This window comes from Drosophila simulans, chromosome 2L (genome assembly GCF_016746395.2).
Source record: "Drosophila simulans strain w501 chromosome 2L, Prin_Dsim_3.1, whole genome shotgun sequence".
Taxonomy (NCBI): domain Eukaryota; kingdom Metazoa; phylum Arthropoda; class Insecta; order Diptera; family Drosophilidae; genus Drosophila; species Drosophila simulans.
The window spans coordinates 7,650,355-7,670,197 of NC_052520.2; the positions used below are offsets into that span (position 1 = coordinate 7,650,355).

Sequence of the window (19,843 nt, forward strand, 5' to 3'; positions counted from 1 at the left end):
ACACGGTGATTATCTGCAGTTAATCTTTATTGTTTTATTGCACATTGAATTTCCCCAGCACTTACAGCGCGCTCTTAAGCCCGAGATAGCCGAGGTCTTTACACTTTTCTAATAGGGCAGCAATGCCGATTAGGGCCTCCTCTGCGTTCGGAATAATGTGCACCGGGGGCAGGATAAAACCATATCGACCGGTGTCCCTGAATTCAATGGTATACGATATCTCCACTCCTTGTTCATTGTATGCCCAATCGATGGTGGCTCCAGACGCGGGATCTGTGAAAATAATTATAATTTAAGTTTACTTCCATGCAAATTCAATCTATTGTCCAAGAGCTTACAAAGAATGCCCGCAGCTGAGCCGTATCTGTAGACAGTTCCATAAGGAAGGCTCTCAACTGCATCTCCATAGGCTTTAGCAACTTCCATCATATCATCAAAATTGGGAGGAAACTCCTCTTTAGTGTGTCCATAGGGAGAGAGCAGAAGCTGACTGTACGAGTGGAACGCGAGCAAAACATTGATTTTGTCCTTGATGCTGATTACAAACTCAGACATGGCCTGGATTTCAGGCTCAGAAAACGGCTTGGGTCCACCGTAATCCTCGGCACAGGGATTCGAAGAAGCCCCCTCGTTCTCCATCCAGTGCGAATCGTAGTTTCGGTTGGGGTCTGCTCCGATGCAACTAGAAATTTCGGAGGGTTGACGGGTCTTTCGCCACATGCGATCCTACAAAATATGTGTTTTACAAGCAAAGTGTCAGGTATAGATGAATGCAGTGGTACCTTTTCATGAGTGTACACAAAACCGTCGACATTCAGCACTGGCACTATATACCAGTCGTGATTCTCCGCAAGATCCCTCACTAGTTCATCCGTGGAGGTAAGGAACTCGTTAATCAACCAAGTGGCTGTTGCAGAGGTGATCCACTCCCTTGCATGTATGTTGGACTCAATAAGCACCCCTGGGTTATTCGACTTGTAGGAGATCTTTATGCCCCGGATGGTGCGTCCCTCGTACGACTGACCCACTATAAAACCCTCTGTTATCGTTGGATAAGCAGCTAGTATACCGTCCAACCAGGCATCAATTTCCGCCAGAGAATTGTACTTCGTCCAACCAAATGATCCATCTCTACTGGCTTTCAGATTTGCTGCTTCCTCCGAATCGATAAGCCTGAAGAACAATCTTTGAATTCCATTTACTTTCACAGTCACTACTAGTTGCTTACTCACTCTTGCACATTTCTGATGAACAGCTCTGCAGTGACATTAGTCTTCTGAATTTCATTCTCAAATTCGGCAAAGGCACCTGGACTTAGCATCAGGTGTAACTCATCCTTGGCTTCATGCCACAGTCTGAACTGAGTGAAAAGGTAACCATTTGCTTAAGTTGTTACATTTAGCTTACTTACATTTTCTCGATCTTCTGCAAGTTTCCTTAAGATACTTCTCTGCGCCTGAGTTTCAAACTTGACTTTATAAACCGAGTAGTCGTCATAGCGTAGTCTTTGGTCCTGACCAAAGCTTGCTCCTTGAGCCAAGACTACCAGTGCCAGGACTATAGGTAAACTATATAGCGCCATGCTTATTGCTGAGAATGCGGAAAGCGACTACCAATTTCGTTTAAATAAAAACCCAGACGTTTCCTATATCGATCGATTCATAATTGGATCGTAAAGATAGTAGCACAGGAGCGCACTATTAAACGATCTATAAAACCGCTTTGATCGCCTTATCAGATTCACACAACTGACCGTTAGTATATGCATAATTTCTAATTGATTCATTTTTTAAAACATTCAGAAATATGGGTAAAGAGCTTAATATATATAATTTCTTGTAATCAGAGTAGTCATGACTCTGCATAATGAGGTCACATTCCGCAGAAAAACCCCTCATAAATATGAATTTCATTTCCAGATTGTTTTCAAAACAGCTTTATTTAAAGGCAAGTGTCTGTAGCCTTATTCTTATTTTATTACTTTCCGTCTTCAGAAACACAACCCTCTGAACCCTCATTCATATTCTACTATTTTTTATTCTCACTCCCAGCTGTATAAATAGTCAGCTCAAAATTACAAAATACCCCTTTACAGTTTAGTCAAGATGCGTCCACTGATTGCATTGTTACTATTGATAACTGCTTGGAAAAGTAGCCTATCAGATCCTATACTCCCCCGTTCCTATGAAAACTATTCAGTGTACAAGGTTTTCATAAAAACTCGGTCGGATCAACAGGTTATCGATGGACTGCTGAAGGACACAGACAATGTGAGTGACAAGGGAATTTAGAGAAAACAGCTGAATAATGCCTTAATATTCTAGTATAACTTGTGGCATCGTGGCTTAAAGGTAGTCCACATAATGGTGAGCCCTATGGGAAAAGATTCTTTCCTAGCTTTAATGCGAAAGGAAAATATTGTTGTGGAAGTACTGATCAAAAATGTTCAGACGTAAGTAAATAAGCATTTCAAAGTTAAAAAATGCGTAACTGTATACTCTGTTTTCAGACTTATTGATAGGTACTGATGTGTCGTTGTTTTTATCTAATTTTTATCCCATTTAAGCAGTGATCTTGAACTATGCAGTATCATGAACAAAACTTAAAGCTAAAATGTGAACGATGCAGCCTAATGGTATGCTTCACATTTAATATGATCTGGTTTTAGATTTGAAATACTTCCAAAAATATATTTTGTATACCTTTGTGCTCTAACATTATCTAAAAATTATTGTCAAATGTGGTCATAAAGAATTTTATTTGATTTGAATGCACACAATATCTGTTTTTTATTTAATAATTCCAAAGGAAGGTTTGTTGATACTACTTCTAAAGGTTTTCACCATCGTTTGACTCCAGGACCTCAGTCTTTCTTGCAGCCCTCTCCGCAGTCGGCGCCCTCGCAGATGTCGCACAGGGAGGACTTCACCTGGTAGTACTCGGTGGCCTTGCGATCCGTGTCATAGTAGTCGTATAGGGAAACGGAGGCGGGCTTCTGCTTGGCCACCGCGTGAGCCTTGGAGGCCTCCAACGGCAAGCAATGAACATCACCGGGAGTTAAGCTGTCAAAGTAGACGACCACCGTGGAGTCGGAGTTCTTGGTCTCTACGCGCTTCACCCGATCCACCGCCTGGATTTTGCTTAAGCTTTCGTCGTCACCAACGAACCCTGAGGGCAGTGCGATTTCCATCACTGCCATGTTGGAGTCCTTCTCCTTGTCGGCGTCTTCTAAGGGCACGTACTCGGCACAGATGTCCACCACCAGTAGCTGGTTGGGCGTGTCCTTGACCGTGGGAGTTACCTTGAAACTGGGCTTCTTCTCTTTCTGCGCTAGGTTGTACCGATAGGAGAGCTGGACCATTGCAGATCCTGTTCCCTTGGCTGTAAAGTCTACCTTGCGAGTGCTCTTTGGCAGGACATGGGTCTGCAGAACCAGGGAATTCTCTGGGTTAAGCTTGATTGTATTATTGGATTCACCCGCAGATGAGAACTCAATATCCATGGTGCCTGAGCCAGAGCCCGTCTTGTAGGCGAATTTCGTAAGCGCCTGGAGACCAATCACGGTGTCCTGAGTGGAGGAGAATCCTCCGTTGCTGTTACGCTGCGATATCAGCCACTTGATGATGGGCAGGGCCTTTTCAGCAGGATCCTTTTCAAGGAGCGCAAGCAGAACATAGGAGGTGATCTCGACGTCGTTACTGCGAGGTTTCCAGTGAAAAACTCGTCCATCCTCACCAGTCGATTCCGTGGTCTTGGACCACCACATTCGATCGTTTTCGTTTCGGGCCATGCTCTCCAGCTTAGCAAGGACCTTCTCCGCCTGCGGGTGCTTGGCCAGTTGGAGGGCCACGGCGGCAATGGCCAAGGAATACTGGTCGTCCGTCTTGTCAGCCTCTTCGGCCACATAGCGAACTGCCTTCTCAATGGCACTTTGGTACTTCGGGATCAGTTCCTGAAGCAATTAAGCATAAATCTCTGGTCAAAATACATAATCGGTATGGTAATAGGCAACTTACTAGGTGACTTACATGATTCTCGAAGAAAGCCAGCAGAACGAACGAAGTTAGGGCCAATGGATTTTGGTTCGCGTTGTCGAAAAGTTTGCCGACCTCCGGGAACTCGCCACTCTCCTTCTGCTTCGATACAAGGAAGTCAAGACCAGCAGTAATAACCTTGGGATCGATATCCGTGTATGTTCCAGCTTGATGGAAGGAACGCATGACATAGGCGGTGAGCCAGGTGCTGCCCGAAGCGTCCGACTTTCCAAACGCACTATAGGAACCATCGTCGTGCTTGTAGGTCAGTTCCCTCTGGTAGCCGATCTCCAGGAACTTTCTAGCCTTTGACTCCACGGACGGAAGCTTTCGACCAGTAACCTCGAGGTATTTCAGCACCAAGATGTTGGGCACAAAGTTTACCATGTTTTGCTCTCCGCAGCCGTACGGCATACGCACCAGATTGTCGAGATTCTGGAGCGTTGGTCCCAGAAGATCACCAACCACAGAGAACTCTATAAATTCGGATTGGGGCACGACCTCGCTGGGAATTTCGGCATTCAGGGACTGAGACATCTCCGGCTGATCCTTGAGGTTGATAAAGACAGCCCGGTTCTCGAACTGGGTTACGCCCTCCGGTTCAACCTTTAACTTCTGGTGAATAGTATCGCCGGCCAAGGCAGAGGTGGCTGTGATTTTCAGGGTCGTGAATCCTACAGATTTCGGTCTTATCATAAATGAAACACTCTTGCCACTATTGGCCGGTATCGTGACCCTTTTGACCCGGCGCACCTCATCGATGGCCTTCTCCAACACCTCATTGGTGGCCTCGGTGAATTCATATTCCTGATCAGAGTTGTCCATGACCACATCTGCATCAAGGGTCTTATCCAGGTAGTTGAATATGACCACGGGAATAGCAATTACCTCACCTTAGATATTTTTCAAATGTTAAGATGTTAAGTAACGATATTGCAATTGACTCACCTCGCTTTACGGAATACGGCAGGTTTGTGGACACAAAGAAGGGCTGGAATACTCGAATCTTGCTCGGACTCTTAGTTAAAGCAATTCCGGATGTTGGGTTAAGGGAGAAACCAGTAACCACCCATGAGGTGATCGTATCCGGTATTTTTTTAGTCAGGGTCAATCCCTCTTCACCCACGCTGTATAAGGATGACAATTTTTGGTTTAGCTTTTAAACTTTTATACAAGTTAGAATGGATATATACACATTGTACGAGAAAACACAAAGTATTAGGTTGGCGTGTAGGGTTAGTTAACAATTAATCATGCATGGGAAAAGTTAAAAAGCAGTACGGAAACTAATTACTTTTTCGGTAAATTTTCAAGACTTTTTGTGGATATTCTTATTGACTCTTCCCGTTTCTTAAGATGATTGCCTCGCTACGTGTTTCGGTTTTCGGAAGTCTTTCGTATTATTAATAATTTCGTATTAATTAATAATTTCGTATCTTATCATTAAATTGGATTTCGAAAATTGTTAATCATAAAAGCATGCAGACATGCAAAACAGGACACAGGAGAAAAAGCTGTTTACTTTTCAAAAAACCACGTTTCTGGAAACTCTTTTCGGATTGTCGTTCGTTGGGGTGTTTGTTTTAAAGGGATTTCTTTTAGATTTACATAATTTAATCTCGGAGCAGAGAAATACATCATATCTTCAGGTTCACCTCGTATGCCAACACGATATGTTGAGAACATAATCCTAGGCCGTCCGAAAGCATAAGGGAACCTCAAAAGGCGACCTACGGTACCAATTATTTTAGAACGTTTGGTTATTGTTTATTGCGACTAAACTGATTATCGGTTTTCTATTAAAAAATTGTATGATCATATAACTTTCATCTTGTAAATTCAATATATGTTTGTTAAATTGTAATAAGCCGGGTTTTTGTTAGTCATAAACACAAATGGAACTTGAATAATCAAATTTCAAGTATCATACTTTTCGAAGTTGTTAAATATCCAGTTTTCCGGAAACTCTTTTCGAACCTGTGGTTCAGTAAGAACGTTTTGTGCTAGAGATCCAGTAACTGTTACGCGGTTAAATAGTGGGCGTGGGAAGCCAATCCCTGGTCTAATGAATATTCGTCTTTCTGCTAGGTACATAACTTAGTAGTTTAATTTTAGGAGTGATTTCAGTCTCTGTATATATGGATTAATGGGTAAGGTTAGTAAGTCAAACTCTTGACGGAGACGGAATTTTTCCAATAAATAATCCTAATACAAATTTCAAACCTGATCTACGAAATCCAAAGCATGTAGATGTTAGAGCGTTAATAGTTAAGCGTAAAGACGACACCCCAAGACATTATACACAGTGGAAAGACCTATGGATAAGGTTAGAAATCCGTCATACTTTTCGGCATTATAAAATATCCAGTTTTCCGGAAATTCTTTTCGAATCTGTGGAGATGAAGTTGGAGGTGAACCCATTCCCGGTGCCTCTCCCGCAAGAGAAAATGCAATTGCGAAATCTCCATTAAGTAAATATGGGTTTATTGTATAAGAATCTGCATTGGGGATATATAATGATTATTAACGAGTGTATTTAGTATACGATTTGATCTAGTCCCACAAAGCTTTTAATATCCTGAAAATAATATATATCATTGAAGATCCTAAGTTCGTTAATGTTCCTGCGATGTTATGATACAAATCTACTCCAATTTGAAGTCCCAACATTAAGTACGATTGCTAACTCTGAGCCATAGATACCGAAGCCTAAGCCGTTGTTTAAATATCTTTGAACACCATTATGGCAGTAAAATGTATCATATTATTGTATTGTCGTATTAGTACAATTTTGAGTTGATAGATGAGATAGCCTCTAAGGATAATTAATTTTACCCAAAAATAAAAATAAGAAAGCAGAGAGATCTGTACGATAGGTTGCAAAAAAAATAGACATAGAAGAAAAGCTAAAACCCACCTCCCATTGTCGGATGTTGTCCACATCCAGACTTCTGCAAAGTTCGTTCGAACTAATTCGATTTTTGTAGGTGAAGTTATAGAAATTGAGTCCACTTCGTCGTACGAAATCGAATCTTCTACTTGATAGTCAAGACTTTCAGGGAATGCTCTGGCTATAAAATTGATTTTACGGATAAATACGAAAGCAGAATGTGACACATTTGGCACCTAACGATGATCACGAAAGCGGCCAAGAAAAATCTAAAAATCTAAAGTCGTACGGCAGTCATTCATAAAATAAGCAAAATCTATCATTAGAACAATATTATTCCGTTGCTGTATTAGTACAATTTGCATTGATAGTCTAGATAGCCTTTGCTTAGACATAAAAATAAGAAAGCAGAGAAGCTGTGCGTTAGGGTGCAAAACAAGTGGGGTCAATTTCCAGTGACCCACCTCCGGCCGATCGATTGCCAAATCCAGACATCGGCAAAGTTCTTACGTATCTCTACCGGCTGAATGGTATTTCCGGTGTCGGGGGGGAAATTAGCAATGGCAGGCATTGGAGGCAATGCTTCAAGATTGTTTTCGAATGCGTAGATTCCCGGATCGTCTTCAACATAATCGGGAAATTCTGACAAATGATTAATTTCATATTCATGTAGCTGAAAAAATAAAATACTTTTCCCTAAAGCCCTTGTCTACAATAAAATTTGGATCACTTGAATGAAAAAGTCCTGCTAAATAAAGGTTCTAAATGACCGAATTCTTACCAGTGTTGTAAGGATAATTTGCATTCGTTAGCGTCACTAGTCCGGATGTTTGACCAGGATAACGCCCATAGCCGTTCATCCAGGGTGTTGATGTCTGATATTTGTTGAGGCTATTAAAGATATCATCTTGGCTTAGATCGTTGCCCGACTTGAGCAGCAGGACACTCTGATCCACCCCCAAAAGACCCACAAAGGAATCGGCATCGGTTTTAATCCGTAGCTTGACTTCTTCACTCGGTTTGGCATTCGTCGGAGCCGATATATCAATCTATTAAGGAAAAAATATATTTATTAGGTGCAAATTAAAATACATTGTGAGCGTAATCATACCGAGTTACTAAACTCCTTCTCAAAGTCAATAGTTTTCTCTTCGAACTGTAGGTCGTTGTTTACAACATAATGAACATAGATCGTTGCCTTCGGCACCATGCTAAATGTTGGTGTGAACTTAACCGTGAATGTTTTCTTGCCGTCCGGCACATCCACGTAATCACTGAGTATCACATTACCTCTGGCCACAATGGTGTATACAAAATAGGGCAGATCTTCAATCGAGACGACATCGAAAGAAACTCGTTCGCCTAGTCTAGGCCTAAAATATCAAAGGGTCAAATACCTGCTAATCCTTCATTATAGACTTATTCAACTACTTACTTTTTTGTATTCACCTGAATCTTTAGCGGCTCCCTACTTATCATTGTTGGCTCAAACTTCGAGATGGAACCGAGTTGGTTTATCGACCTATCGAATGATGCAAATATACGATAATATCTGGATTCGCTATCGGGCAGCGTAACATTAAAGGTTGCAATGCCATTCTCATTCACAGGTGCCTCATAGTTAATACGTGACACAGGAGGCATCTCATTAAAATAGCTAAACGTATTGGTAAAGCCTATCTTGACGTTTTTCGCAGAGCTCGTGACTGGGGATCCATCAACATTCTTTACCACAACCTGATAGATGAAAGACTTATTGGCTTCAAAGTGGTCTGGCCTTTCATAAGCCTCAATCATGTATCGCTGTTGATGCAGAACAACTGTGGCAGTGGCATTCTGCTTGTTGCCAGTCAGTTCCTCAGTGACGACGGCAAATATTTTAAGGGGCGGTAAGTATTGGCCTCTTTGGGTCCAGCTAATAATGTCGAACTCCACATGACCCTTTCCATCGACGTCAATGGTTTTCTCCTGTTTGTAGTCGTTCTCTCCCAGGTTTCCAAAGTATCCATAGCTCCGTTCCATGGACACTGTAGCCTTGCCCTTGACTGGCTTTCCGTATGTGTACTTGGCGCGAATCGTGGCCTTGATCACCTTGTCTTCAATGACGGCAGCCTTGGGCGTGTCCACGATTACCTCGAACTTCGGCAGGACATATTTGTCAACCTCAAAGGATTTGGTCTCCCTATTATCACCATCCACGCTGACGGAGATCTTCCAGGTGCCCAGAACAGGCTGTTCGGACAACTGAAGTTCACCAGAGAAAACACCCTTCGTCAACTTGACGTCGCTTAGCTGTTTAATTCGGTTTTGACCTCCATCTGTGATTATGACAGATATGGGTTTTTCAATCTTTGCAGGTCGGGTGTTTTCATCCAGAAAGAGAATACGGAATTGAACGAGATCAGCGGGCTTATAGGTGGCCTTATCAGTTTGAACAAAGACCGATGGCTTCTCATCCGCATAGTTCAATTTGGTAGAATTCTTAAACACAACACCGGATAGACCCTCTGCCGTAAGATTATAGTTGCCAGTGGCCAGTTTGGGTACCTCGAACTCCACATTTTGGGTGGACATGGGTGGCAGTTCGATTTGCTTCGTCTCGTTGTACGAGGGTCCATTTAGACTGACTTTTATCTGACTCGGAGCATCTGCCTTGTGGACAGAAACGACGACATTGTACTTGGAGTTGGACCGGAGGGTACCAGGCCCCACCACCGAATAGAGACTGCAAAACGAGAATTATTTTTTAATTGAACAATGATGATTGTGTGGCTACGTATTGACATTACCGGATTTTGAATACCTAATTGCAATTTCATGTATATTTTTGATAATTAATTATCTGATAGGGTTCTGTTGTTCTATGATTGATTCATTTTAATATTCTGACAATGGAAACACGGAGTTGCCTAATAATTCTGCGAAACTACTGCCCTCACCTAAACATGGGACCATATTTTGACAATATTAATAATAATAATAAAACGAACGTAATCAGTCGGAGTTTTCCAACTTTTTGCGTGCAACCATTAAAATCCCCTTTAGAGGGGAATAGTGAATATAAATATTTTTATGGCCAATTAGTAAGTTAACCCTGTGTGGTTCCCGTATTTTATGCATTAACTGATTTTCACCACCACGCATTTGAATAAAACTGACTATAGCACTGTTATCTATTTCATCGTGGTTTTCCAACCGGTTTAAAGGGAATCGGCAATAAAATCAAAAAGACACCAACGTTTTCATACGTGGCCTGTGAACATTCCAATTTTTATTGGTGGCTACATATTCAAAAGATTATTTTTAGGAATTCCTTTCAGCCTCGCATTTCTTTTCGAACTGATAAGCGATCAATTCTTTATCATATTTGTGTTTACTTTCAATCAAACTCACCCAGTGGCATTAATTAGCAGGGCGTATTGTAAAATAATTCCGCACAGAAAGATCCTGAACATGTTGCAGGAATTGCAAATAGATAGGTGTAGATTAAATCAATGCACAAACTTTTGATCCCGAACGGTTATTGATTGATATTATTTCACAGTATTTTCTTTGTCTCCGAGTTGCTGGAAGACAGGAAAACAAATCTGAACCCGAAAACCGACCGATCGCCAGCTAGCGACGATTCACACTGAGTCAGTCTTGATTTGATGCCGGCTTTAAGTAGAATTTAATCTCTCTTCAGATCTCTCTCTCTCTCTCTCTCTCTCAAAATGCTCTTTATTATTTTTTCGGGGAATTCTCCAGCAAAAAAAAGCCGGTAAAATTAAATTAGGTGTTTGTTTGCGTCACTGATGATAGATCTGTTCGGGTCTCTCTCTCTCTCTCTCTCTCCATTAAGTTTAAAAAGTAAAACTGGAAGCTGGACACTTTCAACTAATAGGAAGCAAAACAAGAAAGGAAGCTTGCAATCCGAAGCTTACATACCCTTGCAGTAATTATAATTACCAGCTGATGTGCATACATAAGTATACTGGACAAGAACACACTCTGATCAAAAACAACAAAAATTAAGAAAAAAAAAAATAGTTTCTTATCAGAAAGTGCTTCTATTAGGTAGGACACATCTTTCTGATAAGAGAGGTCATTAGAAATTTCCAAGTATTTCGCTTGCATAATATTTTTCAGTTAGATTAACAACAAATTCATGGAAATGCACTTATCGGGCCTTCTTATCATTAAAACAGTATTTATTTCTTTTGTGCGTGATTTTCTATGCGGATAACATATGTTCTAGCCGAGAGATCGTTAACCGGTTAATTCGTGTTGAACAATGCATCCATGTGCTAATTACTATATAAACAGCCATTTTACGTTTTCCTTACATTATGATTGTTGTAAACACTACAAGCTTGCGAAAATGCAAATAAAGAATAAATATTAACAGCTGGAACATAGGGAAGGGTTAAAGCGCTGCCTTTGTTGTACCGCCAATCTTTTGGATATATCAGTATAAAATATTTATAAATGAAAAAATGAAAAAATTTTAAATGCTCAAATTCCCCATAACAATATCAGTGATGTATATTAGTGATCAGATCAGCATTAACGCTCAATTGAATCTGAATTGAATGATTTTATTTAGTGAAATATTAAATTAACTAGATTTAAATTGAATTAAACATCTTACTCCCGAACTTTACTGTCGAACATTTTCGGCATGGTGTTTTGGTTCGAGTTGTAGCTAAGCAGTGCAACGAACCCAACATGCAAAAAGCTTTGAAGCTCTCAAAAGTTGAATTTGTTGTTATTTTTTGATTTTGTTGCGACAAATTTGAGAATTCAAACATTGCAAGAGTGATCGGCGACTTGAGAAATCAGTTGCCAGCGAGCTTTCAAGCGGACAACAGGTGATCGCGACCGTTTCGCAGCAAAGGTGAAAATCGCGTACAACCGAGAGCGAGTAAAGTCGCCCCAAAAACGCGCACCTCGTCTTGGGCAATCTGCGGTGCTTTTATTTTGGTGCTGCTGCAATCTCGCGTGAGAGCGAGATAGTGTTCCGCAGTGGTAGTGCGAGTGAGAAGGAGCAACGCGCCTGCCCACGGCAATAAAGTTCGACTTGATTTTTGTTTTAATATGTGATGCCAATACACAATTCAACAATCGAGAAAACGTGTTTACACTTAATTTTGCTAACGTGATTTAAAGACAAACCAAAAATGCGCCTCCAGGGAGCGGATATGGGCGCTATTCCAGTGCTGATCTTAGTCACCGTTTGTTTGCTTTGCCAAACATCTGCCCAGGGGTTAGTATAACACACAGACACACATTACCTCCACAGGTGACACATTCGGCAAGCGATAGAAAAATGGAAGTATATTTTTAAATGCCGCATAATGACATCACTCAACTCCAGATGAAGCCAAAACAAATGACTTAGACGACGAACTCGAGAGATCATTGGGAATTTCAGGAAGATGCCGCCACGCAGATCTGTAATTAACAACATGTAATCAAGAAATTAGCCCTGGGTTTTATTACTGTCATAATAAGCTGACAAGACCGAAACAAGACGGCAGATGAAATAACCCGAAGCCAACGCGATTTTTGGAGGCGAACTCAAAGCTTCCTACGCATACTAAATTCGATAGGGTGATGCAAGGTGGCAAGATGCTAAAAAGGAGATGCATTCCAATGGAAAAGAAAAAAATGTTAGCTTGCGCAATAGTTCCGCATCTCATAAAATATTCACTTGCTATCGAATATGGCTGAAATTATTTTTGAAACTAACTAAACGTTTTATTACCTTACAATATATATGTATATGATCCCCTAAACAAATTAAATTTTCACCTATGAAAAATATTTTGATTGCATATGACAATATCTCTAAAGCAAAATTCCACCATTCAACCAGTATCATTCTCTTCCCGATCGACTCACCCTGATGCTGTCGCCTGGTTGAGGTGACACATTAACATGGATTGCTACTTGTGTACTCATTTCCGATGGCTCACCTTGAAGGCTGACCAGTTGAAGCGATTTTATAATCACTTTGCGAATTTATTGTGTAGAGCTTCGCCAAGAACTGTGATTGATCGAGTAATGATCACTACCATTGGAGGCGTCTACTTCTGGTGCTTTCCTCCTGTTTCTCCTCGAATTCATGATCTGTCATTGAGTTGGCCGAGCTCAATCTGCCACCATATATGGGCCACTCGTTCAAGGCTTGATTTCGCCAGTTCATGTGGGTGAATTTCATACAATTGAACCCGGATCGAATAAGAGCTATCCTATGTCTATGAATCGCACCTGGTTGCATTCGTTTAACACCCCATGGCAGAATCAATCAGGTGGAACATCGCTACTGCAACTGGAAACTTGAAGCCTGCAGTTTGCGGCCAATTTGAGCAAAAGCGAAATTGTTTTTGCCATTTACCTGTTGGTTGAAAACCGTTTTGCGAGAGCGACCACCATCGAGGGAACCTGTTTTTTTAGGCTAACAAACGTGACATAAACACAAAAGAAAATTTTTGGTGGGAACAGGTTAGACCCGCCGCACCAATTGAAATTAGAACAGGCGGCAAGCAGTGAATTACCAGAAAAGGTGGCACAGTTAGGAGGCAGCTCATAAGTTTAGCAATTTAGCTGACAACTAAATGAACAACCCGAGCATTTTACAAAGCCAGCCAAATGTACGAAAAACGGATACTAAATGAAAGAGCTTACGTAAAAAACTAAAATTACTTACACAAGGCACCTTTCGAAAACAAGTTAGGTGTACGTTGGTTACATTTGTCTGCAAAATAAATCCATTAGTTATTAGTTACATACACTTTTAATACCATTTTTTTTTATAAATTAACTACTAATAAGGTAGCTTAAATTTACCATGATAAACATATTCAAATGAGCCCAAAAACCTTTGATTAACAGCTGCTGATTGTTTGGCTTAGCTGATTTAGGAAGCTTCCACATTCTGCATTTCGAGGAGCCCACAAAAGAAAACCACACAAAAGTAGTTATAGCTCGAGCCACTCTGCCGTACTTCCCACAACCCCGACCCCAAGCCCACAGACCAAACCACCTCCAACCATTTCCGACAGATACCTCACCGCAGCGATTGATGCTGACCCGACCGAAAGTTAAAGTACAATACCCTCTTTCGTGTTGGGGTATTGTCTTCCGTTAGACGCGTGAATGAATAGCGAAAAAAAGATTCAGATAGCATAACAGCATAGGTGTAATCCACTTATCTACGAACATTAAATCTGTAGCTCTTTTTGTTTATTTATTTTACGGCAGTCGCCGGCATGAGGTTAAATCGGGTTTCGTTAGAAAAAAAGTTGTTCAAATGTAAGGGGTATAGTAAAGAAATAACATTTTAAAATCTTTACATATTGTTTTTAAGATATATTTCTCGTTTTCCCTAGTTTTGTTATAATTATAAACGTATTTAACATTGTAGTTTGTACTCCATCATTGCTCCGAATACTCTGCGTCCGAACTCGCAATTTCATGTGGCTGTGAGCTTGCACAATGCACCTGAATCCGCCACATTTAAGGTGGGGATCCTGGGCAGCTCATACACGGACTTTAAGACCGTGGAGTTAAGGCCTTTCTCCACACAGCTATTGCACTTTGAGGTAGGTGGTAACTACACATGATATAGCGAAAGACCTCCTATTTATCACAGATCAACTTTAGATTCCCGCCCTAAGAACTGACAGATATCGCCTAACTGCTGAGGGCCTTGGAGGAGTTCAGTTTACCAATGAGACTCAATTGCACTTTGAGTCCAAACAACATACGGTTTTGGTTCAGACGGACAAGAGCATCTACAAGCCAGGCGATTTGGTTCACTACCGAGTGCTTATTTTGGATGCCAATCTGAAACCCGCTCGTGGCTATGGACGTGTGCATGTGGATATCAAGGACTCCGGTGATAACATTATACGCAGCTACAAGGACATTCGTCTGACCAATTCCATTTACTCGAACGAACTGCGATTGTCGGACTCGCCTCGTTTTGGCACTTGGTCCATTGTCGTGGATGTTTCGGAACAAGCGCATACGCAAACTTTCGAGATCCTTGATCATATTCTGCCAAAATTCGTTGTAGACATCGATACTCCCAAGCACGCTATTTATAAGGATGGCAAAATAGCAGCCACAGTCCGAGCGCAGTAAGCAGTCAAACTATTAAATAAATTTTAATACGATATTAACCAAACGTTTTTTGTCTAGCTATGCATTTGGTCAGCCAATTGTGGGTGAAGCCACCCTATCCATTTATCCCACATTCTTTGGCTCGCTGCAACCTTTTGTTAACGATCTCATCACCCGAAAAGTTGTGCCAATTGATGGCAACGCGTACTTTGAGTTCGATATAGAGAATGAGCTCCATCTGAAGCAGGACTATGAGAGGCAATACCTTTTGGATGCCCTCGTTGAGGAAAAGTCAACTGGTTCGGTGCAAAACTATTCAACAGTCTTGACACTGCACTTGAACCATTATCGCGTGGAGGCCGTCAAGGTGCCCAGCTACTATATTCCTGGAGTGCCCTTTGAAGCTACAGTAAGTGGTCAAGGAAAGTGTCTTTTGATATTTATGAAAATGAATCTTATTGCAGGCTCGCATAGCCCGCAATGATGGCGGCCAATTGAGGGACTTCAATCCCCAAATCACCGCCTACTTGACGAATGTCTATGGCAGCAGTGAGATGTACAATCGTACTGCTTATAGCTTGGATGCCAGTGGAGAGATCAAGATGAAGTTCACTGTTCCCATTGGAGATCGAGATGAATTTCATTCCATAATTGTTGACTACCAGGGCGTGATCAGTGAGGTGGGAAAGATCCCGAGCAAGCATTTGCACAGCAAAAACTATATCACTGCTAAGGTGTTGAATGATAGGTCAGTTGAGATATGGAAAATACATATTAACTATTTATTAATAATAGTATCACTGTTTAAAGGCCCACTGTAAACCAGGAAATTTCTGTGGTCGTACGCTCCTTTGCGCCCATTAAATATTTTATGTACCAAGTTGTCGGTCGCGGCGATATTATTCTATCTCGCAATGTGGATGTAAGTTTATATTTTATTGTAGCAGAAGTGTAGTATGCTTTATCGAATTGGTTACTTTTCCAAGGTGTCCGATGGGACTTTCCACACAATCAAATTCCTGGCATCATTTGCAATGATGCCGAGAGCCAAGCTGCTCGTATATACGGTAGTAGATGGAGAGTTTGTTTACGATGAGCAGGTCATACAGCTTGATGAAAATCTACTCAATGCGGTAAGAGTTATTAAGTATATTTCCAATTTCTATTAATTCTCATTTATTAATTATAGGTACAAGTTGACGCTCCCATTAGAGCACCTCCTGGTCAAGATATTGACATAGGCATAAGCACCAAACCCTACTCATATGTGGGCCTCATGTTAGTGGATCAAAATGCAAACGAGCTTAGGAGTGGTCATGATTTAACCCACAAGCGACTGATGGATGCCCTGCGTTCATACGAACTGAGCGATGTGAACACCCCAATGGGATCACCTGGCAAGGAATCTGGTGTGATAACCATGTCCAATACGAATTACTTTATCGAAAAGGAAGCTGAGAGCAATCCGGCTTTGGATCGAGAGGCTTCCACCGGGCCCGACGAAGACAAATTAACGACAGTGCGAAAAACAGACATTGGACCTGCCCACAAGATCGAGGTTAATACGTTGCCACCTGGAAAAGGACGATACGCCTTTTCTTACACCCCAAAACCCTTCTGGCATAATCCAAGGGTCCATGTGATGCGCGATCCAGCGGATACGTGGCTCTTCTTGAACATCTCCACCAGCAGCGATGGAAGGAATTCAATCCACAGAAGGATTCCCAGTGAGATGACATCCTGGATGGTATCCGCCTTTGCTCTGGATCCGGTTAACGGGTTGGGATTATCTCCGGCCAATGGAAAATTGGAAGCATACAAAGAGTTTTACATAAGCACCGAATTGCCCTACTCCATAAAAAGAGGTAAGGCATGAATAGGGTAAAAAATAAATGATATAAATATTAATAATTTCAGATGAACTCATTGCCATTCCGTTTGTGGTGCACAACAATAGGGACAGTGATTTGAACGTGGATGTCACCTTTTACAACTCAGCGCTGGACTTTGATTTCCCTCAACTGGATCCTAAGGCCACCAACCAGCCAAGTGAGTTATCCATGTTACTGTTATCACCAACACGATCCTAAAACTATTCAATTTTCAGAGGTGGAACTCTACAGACGTAGATCCTTGCAGGTACCGGGGCGATCCGCCCGTTCCGTGTCCTTCATCGTGACTCCCAAAAGAGTGGGGCCCCTCTTGGTCAAGGCAATGGCTGCCTCCTCCCAGGCTGGCGATACAGTCGAGCAAAATCTGCTGGTGGAGCACCCTGGAGCCATGGAGCGGATCAACAGAGGATTCCTCTTCGAGCTTAACTCCAATGCCCAGAATAGAAGAAACGTCACCATTGCGGTTCCACGCAACGCCATTCCGGAATCCACACGTATCGAAGTATCAGCCGTTGGCGACCTCATTGGCAGCTTAGTGGGTAATCTGGATAGCCTTATCCTTCTGCCAACTGGCTGCGGCGAACAGACCATGGTTAATTTTGTACCAAATCTAATAGTATTACGTTACTTGGGGGTGAGTCAAATTCTACGATGTTATAACACAATTTAATGATGTGAAATTCTCTCCTTAGCGCCTACGTCAACTTACCCCAGAAGTGGAACTGCGTGCCACAAACAATCTGGCAGTTGGCTACCAGAGAATTCTTTATTATCGCCATGAGAATGGTGCCTTCAGTGCATTCGGATTAGACATCAAGAGGAGTTCCACCTGGCTGACAGCGTACGTGGCCCGCTCGCTTCGGCAGGCTGCTCCATTCACCCAAGTGGATAGCAATGTCCTGCAAAAGGCACTAACCTATTTGGGAAGTGTTCAGTCAGCAAACGGTGGCTTCGAGGAGCGTGGCGACGTATTCGAGAGATTTGGCGACGATGGCATCAGTCTGACTGCATTTGTGACCCTGGCTCTAATGGAAAATGTGGTAAGTGGAAAGGCTTAAAGTTTTGACAATGGTATTTCATTAATATTGTTTAGGATCTATATCCCGAATATCGAAACAACATCAACAAAGCCCTGGACTTTATCACCAGGGGCTTGGATGGATCAAGTAACCTGCACGCCATGGCCATAGGCACTTACGTGCTCTCCCGAGCTAATCATAATGCCAAGGCAGCTTTTCTTCAGCGATTAGATTCAATGGCCACCAACAAGGGCAAGATAATTTATTTTTTATTAAAAGTACTTACGTAATAGTGCAACTATCTTCCAGATGGACTCAAGTGGTGGAATAAAACGGCGCCCGCTGGTGAGCAGCAGTCACCCTGGTATAATGCCACTCGTAGCGTCAACATCGAGATCTCCGCTTACGCCGCCTTGGCTCTACTGGAAAATAACTTGGTGGGCGATGCCCTGCCCGTCTTGAACTGGCTGATGGACCAGCGAAATCCCAAAGGTGGTTTTGTGGCATCGCAGGATACTGTGGTCGGCCTCCAGGCGCTTCTCATGTTCGCCGAACGCTTTTCCAGTCAGGGCAATAATCTTCAAATCGGCTTCCATTACGGAGAAGGTGCTGAAACAATAATTAATGTGAATGCTGAAAACTCACTAGCCCTGCAAACGGTGGAGGTAAGGGATTAGCTTTTAATTAACTAGAAATGATTTATATTTAATTGGCCTACTTTCTAGCTGCCAAACAACCTTAAAAACTTGAGTGTTTCGGCCACTGGTCGGGGAATGGCATTGGCCCAAGTCAGCTACACCTATAACACGAACGTGACCAGTGCCTGGCCACGATTTGTACTCGATCCCACTGTGAATCGGAACTCCCACGCGGACTACCTCCATCTTTCGGCCTGTGCCAGCTTTGTTTCCGTGGTGGGCGAGAACGAGCAGCGCTCCAACATGGCCGTGATGGAGGTTCACCTGCCCAGCGGTTTCGTCGTGGACAGGGATACACTTCCCACCCTGGAGTCGAGTGAGCGCATCAAGAAGGTCGAGACGCAGAACAGGAACACCAAGGTGGTCATCTACTTTGATTACCTGGACAGAAGGGAGGTCTGCCCCACCCTGCATGCCTACAAGACGGTCAAGGTCACAAAACATCGACCGGTTGCAGTGGTCATGTACGACTACTATGACAGCGGTAGGATTGACAAATGGAACAAATATCATTAACCTTTGATTAATTTATCAATTTACCCTTGATATACAGCTCGCCGTGCCAGGCAGTTCTACAGGGCACCCAAATCCAATATCTGTGACATTTGCGAGCACGCCAACTGCGGTGACCTATGCGAAAAGGCCGAGAAGCGCGAGTCCAAGCGACCTGATGACTACACGGCGATAGCGGGTCATAGTTCAGGGCCAAGACACACAGCCATTCCAATGCTATCTGTGGTTATGGTTTTGTCGATCCTTTTGAAAACCCTTAGCTGTTAGACGATACTGTTACCGCCACGTAACGTGGAACCATTATGGAAATCGAAGCTTTAACAACACCCACTCACATAGTCCCTAAGCTAGCCTAATGAATGCCGTGAACTAAACCTGATCTAAGTACATCTAACGATGCTAAAGTGTTGCCAATAAAATGTTATAACGTTTACTAAAACCAGAGCACAATGTTTGAAATGGGAAAATCAAGCTATGAAAATCCTTACTTATAAACCATTCCTTAAAGTAACATTACTTTTGAGAAGTGTATTATTTACCTCTTCATACGCGTTTGCGACATGTATAACTCATACGCTCTGTTGTACTCGAGTGCTTTAAACATGTTCCTCTTGACAGAAACAATCTCACATTCTCTCGCTCGTTTATTTTTGACAGCATCAAATAATAAGTTTAAAAATAGATCTAT

At 42.2% G+C, this 19,843-nt stretch overlaps 4 protein-coding genes and 1 long non-coding RNA gene across 12 annotated transcripts; 2 read left to right on the plus strand and 3 right to left on the minus strand.

Annotated features, from left to right (window-relative positions):
* Positions 1 to 9: 9 nt before the first annotated feature.
* LOC6731374 (zinc carboxypeptidase) lies at positions 10 to 1,631 on the minus strand. Its single transcript, XM_002078492.4, has 5 exons — positions 1,412 to 1,631; positions 1,233 to 1,360; positions 783 to 1,173; positions 339 to 726; positions 10 to 273 (listed from the first exon to the last, which is right to left on the minus strand). Exons 1-5 carry the CDS (start codon positions 1,580 to 1,582, stop codon positions 62 to 64), a joined length of 1,290 nt encoding a protein of 429 aa, XP_002078528.1. The 5' UTR covers positions 1,583 to 1,631; the 3' UTR covers positions 10 to 61.
* Positions 1,632 to 1,970: 339 nt separating this feature from the next.
* LOC27207442 lies at positions 1,971 to 2,774 on the plus strand. Its single transcript, XM_016183122.3, has 3 exons — positions 1,971 to 2,270; positions 2,325 to 2,452; positions 2,510 to 2,774. Exons 1-3 carry the CDS (start codon positions 2,106 to 2,108, stop codon positions 2,526 to 2,528), a joined length of 312 nt encoding a protein of 103 aa, XP_016023987.1. The 5' UTR covers positions 1,971 to 2,105; the 3' UTR covers positions 2,529 to 2,774.
* LOC6731375 (C3 and PZP-like alpha-2-macroglobulin domain-containing protein 8) lies at positions 2,740 to 10,586 on the minus strand. 8 transcript variants are annotated; one of them, XM_016178740.3, is made up of 8 exons: positions 10,318 to 10,586; positions 8,360 to 9,649; positions 8,036 to 8,297; positions 7,706 to 7,973; positions 5,557 to 5,764; positions 4,983 to 5,161; positions 4,029 to 4,927; positions 2,740 to 3,952 (listed from the first exon to the last, which is right to left on the minus strand). In XM_016178740.3, the coding sequence occupies exons 1-8, from the start codon at positions 10,377 to 10,379 to the stop codon at positions 2,864 to 2,866; spliced, it is 4,257 nt and encodes a 1,418-aa protein (XP_016023994.1). In that variant the 5' UTR covers positions 10,380 to 10,586; the 3' UTR covers positions 2,740 to 2,863. The 8 variants fall into 8 exon arrangements, with proteins under 8 accessions (XP_016023994.1, XP_002078529.1, XP_016023991.1 ...); XM_002078493.4 differs by lacking the exon at positions 5,557 to 5,764 and adding an exon at positions 5,965 to 6,115; XM_016178737.3 differs by lacking the exon at positions 5,557 to 5,764 and adding an exon at positions 5,965 to 6,118.
* A 1,110-nt stretch (positions 10,587 to 11,696) lies between these two features.
* Positions 11,697 to 19,599, plus strand: LOC27206647 (CD109 antigen). Its single transcript, XM_016182449.3, has 15 exons — positions 11,697 to 12,169; positions 14,333 to 14,510; positions 14,572 to 15,050; positions 15,112 to 15,442; positions 15,498 to 15,781; positions 15,844 to 15,955; positions 16,020 to 16,166; positions 16,223 to 16,898; positions 16,951 to 17,082; positions 17,141 to 17,559; positions 17,618 to 17,965; positions 18,019 to 18,196; positions 18,254 to 18,609; positions 18,670 to 19,126; positions 19,196 to 19,599. The coding sequence occupies exons 1-15, from the start codon at positions 12,084 to 12,086 to the stop codon at positions 19,420 to 19,422; spliced, it is 4,410 nt and encodes a 1,469-aa protein (XP_016023995.1). The 5' UTR covers positions 11,697 to 12,083; the 3' UTR covers positions 19,423 to 19,599.
* Positions 17,812 to 19,825, minus strand: LOC120285815. The gene is made up of 3 exons (XR_005545075.2): positions 19,695 to 19,825; positions 18,231 to 18,553; positions 17,812 to 17,950 (listed from the first exon to the last, which is right to left on the minus strand). It is a non-coding gene; the product is annotated as an uncharacterized LOC120285815 (long non-coding RNA).
* Between the last annotated feature and the right edge of the window lie 18 nt (positions 19,826 to 19,843).

Coding starts and splice junctions, on each gene's coding strand:
- LOC27207442 (XM_016183122.3), top strand. CDS start 2,106: ATGCGTCCACTGATTGCATTGTTACTATTGATAACTGCTTGGAAAAGT. Junction 2,271..2,324: donor TGCTGAAGGACACAGACAAT/GTGAGTGACAAG, acceptor TTAATATTCTAG/TATAACTTGTGGCATCGTGG.
- LOC6731375 (XM_016178740.3), bottom strand. CDS start 10,379: ATGTTCAGGATCTTTCTGTGCGGAATTATTTTACAATACGCCCTGCTA. Junction 5,765..7,705: donor AAATTATCCTTACAACACTG/GTAAGAATTCGG, acceptor TTGGTACCGTAG/GTCGCCTTTTGAGGTTCCCT. Junction 3,953..4,028: donor TGGCTTTCTTCGAGAATCAT/GTAAGTCACCTA, acceptor TAATTGCTTCAG/GAACTGATCCCGAAGTACCA.
- LOC6731374 (XM_002078492.4), bottom strand. CDS start 1,582: ATGGCGCTATATAGTTTACCTATAGTCCTGGCACTGGTAGTCTTGGCT. Junction 727..782: donor TTGTGTACACTCATGAAAAG/GTACCACTGCAT, acceptor CATATTTTGTAG/GATCGCATGTGGCGAAAGAC. Junction 274..338: donor CTCAGCTGCGGGCATTCTTT/GTAAGCTCTTGG, acceptor TTATTTTCACAG/ATCCCGCGTCTGGAGCCACC.
- LOC27206647 (XM_016182449.3), top strand. CDS start 12,084: ATGCGCCTCCAGGGAGCGGATATGGGCGCTATTCCAGTGCTGATCTTA. Junction 17,083..17,140: donor TAAGGCCACCAACCAGCCAA/GTGAGTTATCCA, acceptor TTCAATTTTCAG/AGGTGGAACTCTACAGACGT. Junction 17,560..17,617: donor TAGTATTACGTTACTTGGGG/GTGAGTCAAATT, acceptor TTCTCTCCTTAG/CGCCTACGTCAACTTACCCC.